Raw genomic sequence first — 12,168 nt, 5'->3', positions numbered from 1 at the left:
ATTCAATGGGAAAAAATAAACTAACCTCAGTTAAGTAAAATAAAATTGTAATCAAAACTTTTGGAATTGTAATGATTTATTTTTTAAAAACAAATTCTTTTGTTTAAAAAACTTTTTAATTAAATAACTAATTTTTGTCTTGTGAACTTAAAAAGTTATTTGCCAAACATAAACTTTTATTTGCACACATCAGAAATCTTTTGTTGTGATTTTTTTTTTGTTTTGCAAAAAAAATTCACTTCATGAGACAAATGTGTGATTTAAATGTTTAAAAAAGTTGTAAGCAAAACTCAGTAGGCTTTTCCCATAGTGACATGCATTAACAATTCAATTTTTGCTTTTGTTTTTTTTCTTTTTTTCTGCAATTCCACCTTAAAGTTTGATGCAGCTCTGCTTTCCTGAATGGACCATCTTCATCTCCACTGCAGCAAACAGGCAGCTCTTTTTTTTTTATAAAAGGTTGCATTGTGCCCTTGTTTATATTTTTAATAGTGTAATTCTGTAAAGACAAAATATGTCTGGTGGTCTAGCTCTGATTTACATATCTTGCTAAATTGCGGGTTTGAATATTGCAATACTTTCCTATAACAAAATAGACCTGCAGAAAGAAATTACTAATAAAATATCTTACATATGCATAGTTGTATGCTCTGTATAGAGATTTACCTTAGCTTTGATTGTATATTTCACAATTTTGTAATTTATCATTGTTTATTAAACTCTGAAAGCTGTGTGGCTTTTGTTAATATTCTGTCCTAGAATGTGGTAAGATGTGCCCTTTTTCTTTTTTTTTTTTGAGCACCTGCCCTTTTAGTGGTCTCTGCACGGCCCTGAGAATGGTGTTACCCAGCGTAAAATAGCAAAGACTTTTAAGTTATCATCATCAACCGTGCATAGCATCCTGAAAAGATTCAGAGAATTTGGAACAATCGCTGTGCGTACGGGTCAAGGCCGTAAAACTTCACTGGATGCTCGTGATCTCCGGGCCCTTAAACGTCACTGCACCTCAAACAGGAATGCCACTGTCAAGGAAATAACAGCATGGGCTCAGGAATACTTCCAGAAAGCATTGTCAGTGAACACAATCCACCGTGCCATCCGCCGCTGCCAGCTGAAACTCTACAGTGCAAAGAGGAAGCCATTTCTAAGCAAGCTCCACAAGCTCAGCCGTTTGCACTGGTCCAGGAGTCATTTAAAATGGAGTGAGGCAAAATGGAGGGCTGTTCTGTGGTCAGATGAGTCACGATTTGAATTTCTTTATGGAACACTGGGACGCCAGAGAGGACAAGGATAACCCAAGTTGTTATCAACACTCCGTTCAGAAGCCTGCATCACTGATGGTATGGGGTTGCATGAGTGCTTGTGGCATGGGCAGCTTGCATGTCTGGAAAAGCAGCATTATTGCAGAGAACTATGTTCAGATTCTAGAACAACATATGCTCCCATCTAGACGTCATCTCTTTCAGGGAAGACCCTGCATTTTTCAAGAAGATAATCCCAGACCACATTCTGCCATGATGTCTGGGACCACAATCCCAGACAACATCATGGCTACGTAGGAGAAGGATCCGGGTACTGAAATGGCCAGCCTGCAGTCCAGATCTTTCACCTAGAGAGAACATTTGGCGCATTATAAAGAGGAAGGTGTGACAAAGAAGGCCCAAGACAATTGAACAGTTAGAGGCCTGTATTAGACATGAATGGGAGAGCATTCCTATTTCTAAACTTGAGAAACTGGTCTCCTCTGTCCCCAGATGTCTGTTGAGTGTGGTAAAAAGAAGGGGAGATGCCACTCAGTGGTAAAAATGGCCTTGTCCCAACTTTTTTGGAATTTGTTGACGACATGAAATTTTGAAACAACATATTTTTCCCTTAAAATAATACATTTTCTCAGTTTAAACTTTTGATCTGTGATTTGTGTTCTATTGTGAATAAAATATTAGATGTTGGCACCTCCACATCATTGCATTCAGTTTTTTATTCACAATTTGTTTAGTGTCCCAACTTTTTTGGAATCCGGTTTGTATATGAGACATTCTGTGAAAAAATTGACCTTTTTCTTCTCCCAGCGTTCCTACTGCTTCCTGCAGAAATAGCTCCCGGTCAGAAACAACCGGCTCTTAGTGTTGTTAATAATGCTGCTCACTTTTGCTTTCTGGAGGCGTAGACTCTGTTGAAGTTTTGAACGATTGGATCTGATTTTACCCAATCGCTAACATTTAGCCATGACATAAATAATGCACCAGCTCAATGAAGCTTACTGGAAATTGTGTGTACTGTAAACAACCCAGTGGGAAGTATGGCCACAACAGTTTGCCTGTTGCTTCTTATGCTCTAAAACAGCCCAGAAAATTGACAATGTCATTCATAACTTCTCCTCCTGTTTGCTCATTGGTCCAGTTGGAATTCAGCTGGAGAAATCCCAGACGGAGCACACAAGGGAGATAAGAATTGAGTGGAATTACAGAGGAAATGCTTTGATAGCCACCGGTTTTAATAGTTCAAAACACTCAGTATGCATAAAAACGTTTAATCACTACTGCAGAAGCTGACAGACTGTGAATCTACAGTCTTCCTTATTTCTGCTCTTGGCTGTACAACTAATCAACCAGTAGGGCTTTGTTGCAAAAAACAGCCAGTAGCATGTCGGGTTGAACTGTACCAAGGTGTTTCAGCTTCCCAAGCTACATTTGTTTTGAATATTTTTATATCTGCTACAAAAAAATATCTGCGACTAGGTACAGTTTTGGCGAATAATTTGAAGTGACATTTCACATAAAAATATTTTTATTGTTAAATCTGCAGATCCTGATCTATGAATAGATGGGGGTCCTCTGTACACTTTTTGATGAGGATCTTTGTAGAACCTGTAGCAGAAATATTATGAAGCTGTCAATTGGCTTTAAAAGTCTCTCACATCCTGGTAAGAATTAGTTTATAGCTGTTCTCCAAGCTGACCACCATTCACACATTTGCTTCAGTTCATTGAAGTCTGCTGGTATCCGTTTCTATACAGCTGTCTTAAGATCAAACCAATTATTTCAGTCAGATTGCAATTTTGGCTTTAACTAGGCCACATTCTTCTGATTTTCAGTCAGTTTGATGTAGATCAACCACTGTGTTCTGTGTCACTATTCTGCTCCCAGGCTTTATCTATCAGAATGGTTACCGCCCTGCAGCTGGGTTACTACACGATTACCAAACACTCTTAGCCCATTATTATACAGTTTGAACGTTATTCATAATTACTGAACTTAAATTGCTTGCTATGTTTTTCTGATTATAAATAAATGTTTTACAGATCAGAACTTCAGTTGAAGTCTGGTCTAAAGACTCGTACTACGAGCAACTGGTAGAGTCTTACCTCAGAGACTATCAGGTGTAACTGTAATGAAATGTTGTTCTGCAATGTTCTGATTCAGAAAGGCTGAATCCAAATGCATGCTACAGCTTTTAGATACTAATTAAAACAAAATTTAAAACCATATATCCTCTTTCAGCCACATACCGGTTATGCACTACTTTGTTTTGGGCTATGAGATGAAATACTAAGAATATACACACATGGTTGTGGTTGCAACATGACAAAATGTGAAAAGTAATTTTTTTTAGTTTTTCAAAGGAACTGTTTGCACCCTAAAGCAGAAGCTGGTTGCGCTAAAGTTTGTTCCTGTTGACTGTTGCATGTCAGGAACAATCAAGTACTTAAAATAAAAAAATATATATAAAGATTGTTTATTTTAAGACAAAAGACAGTTGAACTCATCTCCACATTCATGTAGCACTTCACTTTCAACAATGAAAATGTGTTTCATAAATTTCAATATGAAATTGTCCTCAATGTCAGGTTGTCTTTGTAAAGTACTTGTGTCCAGGTACTCCTCCCTCATGCAATTAAATTAAATTCAAAAATCTATATTAATCACAAAGGGAAATTAGATGTTGTAACTTATATAAGTTTCTTCAAAGAGTCACTTTAGAGGCTGATGGCTGTTGACAGGAAGCATCACCTGTAGCTGTCAGTATTACAGCAAATCTGAAGAAGCCTCTGACTGAAGACATTCATTTTTCCTAAGACAGTCTCACGTAGAAGATGGTCAGGGTTGTCCATATATACACACGTTGATTTTTATGTAAAATCCTTCTTTGCATCACCATCTACAAAGTCGTCCCCAGAACAAAACCAGAACAGAACTTCTCTATTAGGTTGTTAAGCCTTTTTATGTCTCTGGTTCTGATGGTGCTGCTCCAACAGATGACAACAGAAGAGATGAAACTCTCAACAACAGACTGATAGATCTGCAGCATCTTTCTGCAAACCTTGAAATATCTTAACTTTCTCAAGTAGCACAGTCTGTTCTGTCCTTTCTTGTAGATGGCTTCATTATTGAGTCTCCAGTCCAGTCAGTTCTTCAGATAAACACTAATATTATATTATATTCCTCAACAACCTCCACTTCATCTCCCATGATGGAAATAGGGTTTGGCCTAACCCTCTTTCTCTTGACATCTGTTGTCTTTTGCTCTGCATCAGTCTGTCTCTTAATGCCGCTTTCTTCATGCAGGTCTCTGAAGGACCTGAGCTCTGATTGTGGTTAGCTTTACCACTGACTCCAGTAGGAATGTCCTACTGGTCTGTTGGCGTTTCCAGAGAAACTGGAGGACCTCCCAGCAACATGGAGCAAAGAAATAGTGAGTCATTTTCCATCTTTTCATTATTTTCACAAAGTTCTTACACTTGGCTGCAGGATGAAAACCATAGACCTAGTTTTAATACTGCGGCACCATATTAATGAGGGACATCGAGAAAACAAGCACCTCTAAACTGAAACGTGTCTGTATGTGGAGTGACTGTAGAGCTGCTTAAATTTAGCATAAACAGAAGTGAAACCATCAGAGTGAGAATCCTGAACTGTTGCAGAGTGCCTGTTTTATGGCCTAAACTGCGCTCACTGAGCTCTGACAGAACCGGCTGGTTCTAACTGATCAGAGCTCACGCCATTTGAAGTATTTGCATATAAGTTACAACTCTGTAAGTAATTATTAAAATGTGCATTATAGTAATTTGACATTTACACTGTGTTCATTCTAACCTTGGTCCACCAGGTGACCAGGACAAATCCATTGGTTGTGTAATCAGGAAGTAAATCTGATTTTAATTGGAAAAGTTTAAATTTGAGTTTATTTTACTAGAATGGGACAATGCATATTAAGGAACATACAATTTAGCGAAATGCTAATTTCCACCTGCAGTCCCATTAAAAAAAAACACACAAAACACACAAAGATGACAAAATTATTATAGTGTCTTGGAAAAGAAAAATAGAATACAAGAATATAATAAATAAAACACTTAAGGATGAGCAACCAATTTTACGATACATCAAAATTCTAGCATGCTTTAAGTATCTACAAGACAATTTCTATCATAAAATATAAACTGATGCAGGAAGCTTCTAAATGGAGCCAAAAGTTGAATGATCACAGTGCTGATTTTTACCAATCCTCTTTAATTTGCTGTTTAAAGGAGAATAAATGGAGCTATAGCTAATGGAGAAAGACAACATGTTACTTTGACTTTCCTCAGCTTTAAATATTCTGCAAGGACGGAGAATCTTCTTTTCTCTGCCTTGCCTGCAAAGAAATCTAACCTATGAGAATTTTCAATCAGTTCTGCACCTGAATTCTTGTCATTATGAAATGAGTCAACCAGAAATAATTATTTTTTGCTCTTGCCACCTTGAATTAAAGAACAAACTTCTCAGTTCTTACAGAGTATGTTCAGGCCTTTGTAGCCCTTTCTATTCTTCTCTGACCCTGTCATATAACAACTAAGTTTCTTCTAGCTGTATACCAACAGGTTGCAGGATACCTGAGGGCAACAATTTGATGGCACTGATCACAAATGATGTCGAACTACCATATTTGGAACAGGACACTGCGGCCATTTTTGTTTCAAAAAAACAAGAGCAGCAAGCCTGTGTAGTGAACGAGTAGTACAAGTTAAATCAACTCAACGGCGATTAAAAATTGCAACAACAAACACAGATTACTGAGGATTCTATTTCAGAGACGCAATTCTTGTATGGACTATTGCATGAGCTGTTTAATGGTGTTTTTGCTTAGTTTGTTTTGGGGGAAACATCTGTGTGTCTGAACAGCTGATTTTGTTTGTGATCGGCTGATTTAGGTTTGTTTTTTGCATTGATGAATCAATATTTTTACCTACACCAATTGCCAAGCAGGAACTAGGCAAGGCAGGCCTAGATAACTTATTGCTAGGAAGTTCTAGCTACCGCACACTGTCTGTAGCCCCCTGAAAAAAAAAACTCTTTCAACCAACGCTGCCTTCTTTCTACTCACTTTGAGTCTTCTGCATTTCAGCCATGGTTTAAGTTGCCCCACACTGTGTTTCTGAAAAATATTGAAACGAAGCTCCCATCTTCTCGTCTCATCTTCCAACATTGCAAACTCTTCTGATATCTGCATTATTTTTGTGCTTTGTTTGTTCAAATATCCAGGAAATAGTGATGATCGGTATCATAGATGGTTACCACGTTAACTGCAAATCCTAGGGCAGATTCCAGATACTATGAATGTTGTCCAAAGGTATATTTTCTATCAAAATGGCTATTGTAGATATCTACTAAGCTAAGACAGTCGGATTGTGCTCAAGTAATTGCTGCACTGTCCGCTAAAACAACATACACAATATGACCTCATCTGTGAGTGTAGGTTGTATGACCTTGGAGGCTGTTGTGAGTGGGTTGCGTTGTTTACTGGTTCTGAGTCGCTTATGAAAGTTTGGATGCATCTGATCCACCATAACCTTTGTATTTATTTTCTTTTGTTCACAGAGTAAATCTGTGGTGGAGTTCTCACATACAGACACCATTTTACCCTTAATGTTGTGTTGTCAAGTGATACACTCCCACAGATCTATTAGCATTAGTGGGTTGATCAGAGAAGTTGAGTGGAGTGGGGGGAGGGGAACATTTTATTCTTTAGCATCAATTTCTCTTCCAGCTTTCCCATGAAGAGAAGAGTCATATTGGAGATGCCATATTGAAAGTGTGAGCCTCTTAATGTGAGTCAAATGGTTTCACTCCCTCGGGGTTTCTCAAATAGCATCAGCACAGCAGTTTGACTTCACATCTTTCTGTATTATTCATTTAAGAGCCACTGTTGTTAAATTTGATCCACTTGCTCAAATAGAGCCAATAGGAATAAAAGAACATACAGATGTGCTTTAAGGACTTCCAACACACTCGGGGAAACTTATTTGTACAAACTTTGTTTCATTTCAGCAATCTAATGTTGAAGAAGGTGAACTACAAGGCAAAGTGTTGCATCTTCCTTGTCTTTATTTCACCAATAACATTGTATTTGTTGGGGGTGTCAGGCTCATGCATCACATTCTTCTACAAATGGCCCTCTTCAGTTCTCAAACAGCCAGTTATCAAAACAGATGATAGAATGAGCTGTTACAACTTAATCCTAAGTCGTTGTAGTTTATTTTATTGTTCCAAGTCTTAAAACAGTTTCCAAGTTCAATTTTTCAACTCAGTTTCTAACATTTTATCAAAACATTTTATCTGTGTGATTCTCAAAAGAGAAAAAGTGCAAGTAATTCAGTAATTATTCAAATATGCTTATCCCTACGGGGTCGCCAGGGCTGCTTGTGCCTATGTCCAGTAGTCAGCGGGTGAGAGGCGGGGTCACCCTGGTCACCAGTCCATCGCAAGCAGTAACAATTGATTGGAATGTGTGTGTGATTGAAATGATTTTTTTATGTGCCTTGATCATTCAGTCAAGTTTATTTCTATAGCACATTTCAGCAATAAGGCAGTTGAAAGTGCATTATATAATAAAAACAAAAATACAAAGTCACAAAAAAACACCATACAATCAACAATTGAGAAATCCAGTAACAAGCTTTAGATTTTGATAAGTGCCAACATCAAAATCATCGATACACATCAAATAAGTTGGCCAATGTTTCATTTGTTATGGTTCAAAAGCAACTCTAAATAGCTGGGGTTTTAATCTTGATTTAAAGTAACTCAGTGTTCAACTGTTTTGCAGCGTTCTGGATCCAGCATTCTGGAAAAATAGCTCTGCCTTTTTTAGGCAGACCTATGAAGACACTGTTACAATAATCAATGCGACTAAAGATAAACACATGGATGAGTTTCTATAGATTTTGCTGGGACATTAGTCCTTTAATAATGGAAATGTTCTTCAGTTGACAGGGGGCTGACTTTGTAACTGTCTCTGAAGGTTCAGGTTAAAGTCCATCACCACACCCAGGGTTTGTATCTGATTGCAAGAATTATATTTCTAGCTGTATAGTTTCTAGATGTAATATCTGAAGCTGTGCACCAATGACTTGAGTTTTGTTTCTTTTCAGCTGGAGAAAGTTATGGCACATCCACACATATATCTATTCTTAGCATCCGTTCAGTGATTGGATGGTTTGGAGTCACCTGGTGACATTGTACTTTAGAGCTGTGTGTCATCTGTGTAATTATGAAAGCTAATCTTCACTTCCTGAGCTAGTGGGAGCATATGGATATTCCAGAAGTGAACGTGATTTATGTCCGTTTCGATGAGAAGTTTCCTATTGAAACAAAGAATTCCCTGTTCCTTATCTAAGACATTGAGACATTTGAATATAAATGAATATATAAATAAAAATATAAAAATTCCAACCTTTGGTGTGAATTGGCTCTATATAAATAAACTGAATTGAATTGAAGTTAACATCAAAAACCTTTGAAAAAAAAAGAAACCTCTTCTCTGTAAAATGTTTGGAGAGAAAAAAACATTTTGTTTCAATCACGGTTATGTAAGATAGTAAATGGCATTTGTGTAGTGTCGAATCAAGTCTGAGGACTTCAAAGTGTTTTACTCTCATTCAGTCATTCACTAATTCATATACACATTCACATACTGTTGGTGGTGAGGCACATTATAGCCAAGGCTGCCCTGGGGTAGTCTGATAGAAGTGAGGGTGCTATTCTAATGGTTTCTCTCTCTTGGCACCATTAGTAGGCAAAGCTGGTGAAGTGCCCAACAACCCAACGGCGAATTGACTCAGAGTGAACTCCAACCTCCTTTGTTGTCCCAAACACAGTGGCTTTACTTTGGAAATAATTTGGTAAAAACTTTTAGACTGAAAAGGATTTCCGAGTGAACATTGTTTTTGGTGATCCTAATCCTCTTTACACATTCCAGTAAACCTGTTCTGAGCTGAAGTCTGGAGATCGGTCAGAGCTGAAGAGACCTTCATCATCTCACAGCCACATCAGCAGAGGAAGAGTTCTGTGCCTTCCAGAAAATGCCATGAAGCCTTTTTGAGATTATGCATTATATTGTTTAACTTCTTTTAGTTCTGAATGTGAACAATACTTTAATGTGTAAAACCAACATCATACAGTTCCAGGTTTCTAGATTATTTGATCTAGTTTTTAAATCCTCTTTGTTTCACTTTTTCTTTGCAGGCAGGGGGGAGGAAATGGAAACCAAGGCTTCTCTGGTGGAGGCCACTGGTCCCAACTCCAGGACTGCTCCTCCTTCAACCCTGGAGAACATCAAGGCAGCATATGAAGGCGGGAATGAGGAGACTGCCAGGGAGCTGATTCAGCAGGCCTGTTGTGTGGAGTGTTCCGGGGGGATCCATCCTGACGGAGTGAGTCATTACCAAGAGTGTGTGGAGGGCTTCATATAAAACATGGTTGTTGTTTACTGGGAAGTCCTGACTCTTCTATAATCTAAATAGCATTGATAGCATGGTGTGCTCAAACAAATTTATTGTTCCATGTCTTGGGGATTGTTTTTTTTTTTTTTTATTTCTCTTTTCACAGGTAATAACAAATCTGGAAACAATAGGAAAGAATATTGATTTCCCAATTTTTTGCTTTTTAGATGTATCTGATCATTTCAAGCCTATCGGATCTAAAAGATGAAAGAGGAAGTAGTTGGTCGTGACTGCAGGCATAAATGTACTCAGAAAAAATGGAAGTTTTTGACAGGTTTGCCCTTTAATGGAAAATGTCTAAGAGCCCTAGCTTATGGTGCTCCTAACACCTTCCACGGCGAGCCCAACAGAGAGCAGGAAGCTCTCACACAAGTGAGCTTTTCTTCCTTACTTGTGACTGAGAAAATCAAATATCTGACATGCAAGTTAGAAGTTCTAACAAAGACAAATAGTGAATATAAAAACTTCAACATAATCACTTCACAGTGACTCTGGTTTTAAATCTAGAGCGTGCAGCCAGCGTGCGGAGCAGAGAACGAGGAAGTTCAGGGCTTCTTGGCAGCAGGTGCTGTAATGGTGGGGGTGTTGGTGTAAAGAACTGTCTCTGTTACAGTGGAAATGCTAATATCTGTTATTTTGGTAGTTGAGGCTGACACTGCAAGCTCAGTTGTTGGCAGGAAGCAAACACAACATGATCTATAAATGAAAGGTTACTCACAAACCTATGACCTGTAAGGAGGGAATAGGAGCATTTCCATTGTTGGAGCTGTATTCCTGTAGGAAGCAGTGTGTCTGACTAGATGAAACGGCTTCAGAATCCATGTGTGAATCTGTCTACAGATGCTAATCTAACACTGTTTTTCCTAAAGCCACCAAATTAGCATGAAATGTACTGTTTATGTGGCTCTTTTTGTTTCCAATAATTTTGGCAAACTGCTGTCAGCCTGTGATATTGGATGACATAAGTGCACTGTGCAGCAACACTACATTGGAAATGCAGAATTTTATGCAGAATTTTTAAAATTGTTTCAGTACAGGTGGCCTTTATTGACAATCACCAGACAGAAAGTGGGCAGAGAAAGGGGAAAACATGCAGTAAACATATGAGGTATTTCTTCATGGTATCTGCAGGTTTCAGCAAGTTAGACTTAAAAATCCTTTAGTGTCACTTTGAATGAAATTTGAGACAGTAAGACGGCAGAAGGAGCCTGCTGTATTACAATGAAGCATAGAAAAAACAGTCTGTTTGTAACTCTTGACAACAGCTTTGTGTTTTTCACACTGCACATGGCCCTCTATAGCCTTAACCCACACAGTGCTAAGGTTGAAAGTGTTTTTTGCAGAGAATGTGCCTGAGCTCATGTCGGTTGTCAACAGAAGCTAGCCTGTGGCGACAATAAATGCTGTTAAGCCAACTGACGATAAATTTGCACTTACACATGATAAATGCAACAAAATGCATAAATAAAAACTATAAATATTGAGGATGGTTGTTGCATCCTGATGCATTACAATCAAGGAAGAAAAAGCTGTGAAATTTCTGCGGTCTGTTTGTGGGTCGTGGCAGCAGCTTTGTGTTTTTCACACTACGCATGGCCCTGTACAGCCTTAACCCACATAGTGCCAGGGTTAAATGTGGTTTTGACAGAGAATGTGCCTGTCCACATATGTGTTTACAACAGAAGTGAACTTGTGGCGACAATGATTGTCATCTAGCTAACTGGCGATAAATTTGTGCTTATTCACAAGAGAGGTAAAAAAGCTAGCTAGCTGGCAAAGGTGTCAAAGGTATATTAGCACCTATCCAACGGTAGCCTCAACCAACTCGAGTCACTGAACACAGAGAAGATGTCTGCACACCACTTAAACACTTGCCTGATAGAAAAGTCTCACTTGATTAAACTAAATTTAAGAGCAGTAATTAACATATTTAAAGCCAACTAACTTAAATGTTTCAAGTGATTTTAAGACATTGTAAGGCCTTAATTTTAGATACATGAGTTTAAGACTTTTTAAGTTTGTGTGGACACCTTGTTAATATCTCTATATGAGGAATTCCCATTCTACTTCTGTAACACATTGCACTGTTTTTTTTTTTTTACAGTAATTATACAGTTGTTGATAAGGAAATTCAGCTTAGGCTATTTAATTCATAGTAAAAATGATTTACCTTCTGCTGCTTATCTAAACCAGATAACTTTTTTCTAAAGTTTGAATATTATGATTCAGTGAATCTGACCTAGTGGCAGTGTTTCAGCCTTTCCTCATAGCAGTCTAGCTTATGTAAAGAAGCTACTGTAAATCAGCTTGTCATTATTATTGTTTGATGTAGACAGTTTTTCCACTTTTTAAAAAAAAATTCAAGTGAAGCCCCCTAACCAAATATTACCTAAGCTAAATATCTAATA

General features: G+C 37.9%; 1 protein-coding gene across 2 annotated transcripts in view; it reads left to right on the top strand.

Moving 5' to 3' along the window:
- The window catches only part of LOC148160140 (leucine-rich repeat serine/threonine-protein kinase 1-like), a 62,588-nt gene that overhangs the window by 2,168 nt on the left and 48,252 nt on the right, over window positions 1-12,168 (top strand). For both annotated transcript variants that reach the window (XM_088004085.1, XM_088004086.1), the window contains exons 2-3: window positions 4,566-4,692; window positions 9,504-9,691. In XM_088004085.1, coding sequence (XP_087860211.1) covers window positions 4,623-4,692; window positions 9,504-9,691 — 258 coding nt within the window. In that variant the 5' untranslated portion in view covers window positions 4,566-4,622. The remainder of the gene's footprint in view (window positions 1-4,565; window positions 4,693-9,503; window positions 9,692-12,168) is intronic.

The sequence above is a fragment of the Poecilia mexicana genome, unplaced genomic scaffold (genome assembly GCF_051168715.1).
Source record: "Poecilia mexicana isolate PSO_F unplaced genomic scaffold, ASM5116871v1 scaffold_3, whole genome shotgun sequence".
Taxonomy (NCBI): domain Eukaryota; kingdom Metazoa; phylum Chordata; class Actinopteri; order Cyprinodontiformes; family Poeciliidae; genus Poecilia; species Poecilia mexicana.
Note: the sequence above shows the minus strand (reverse complement) of the source record. Positions and strands in the feature narration are given on the sequence as shown.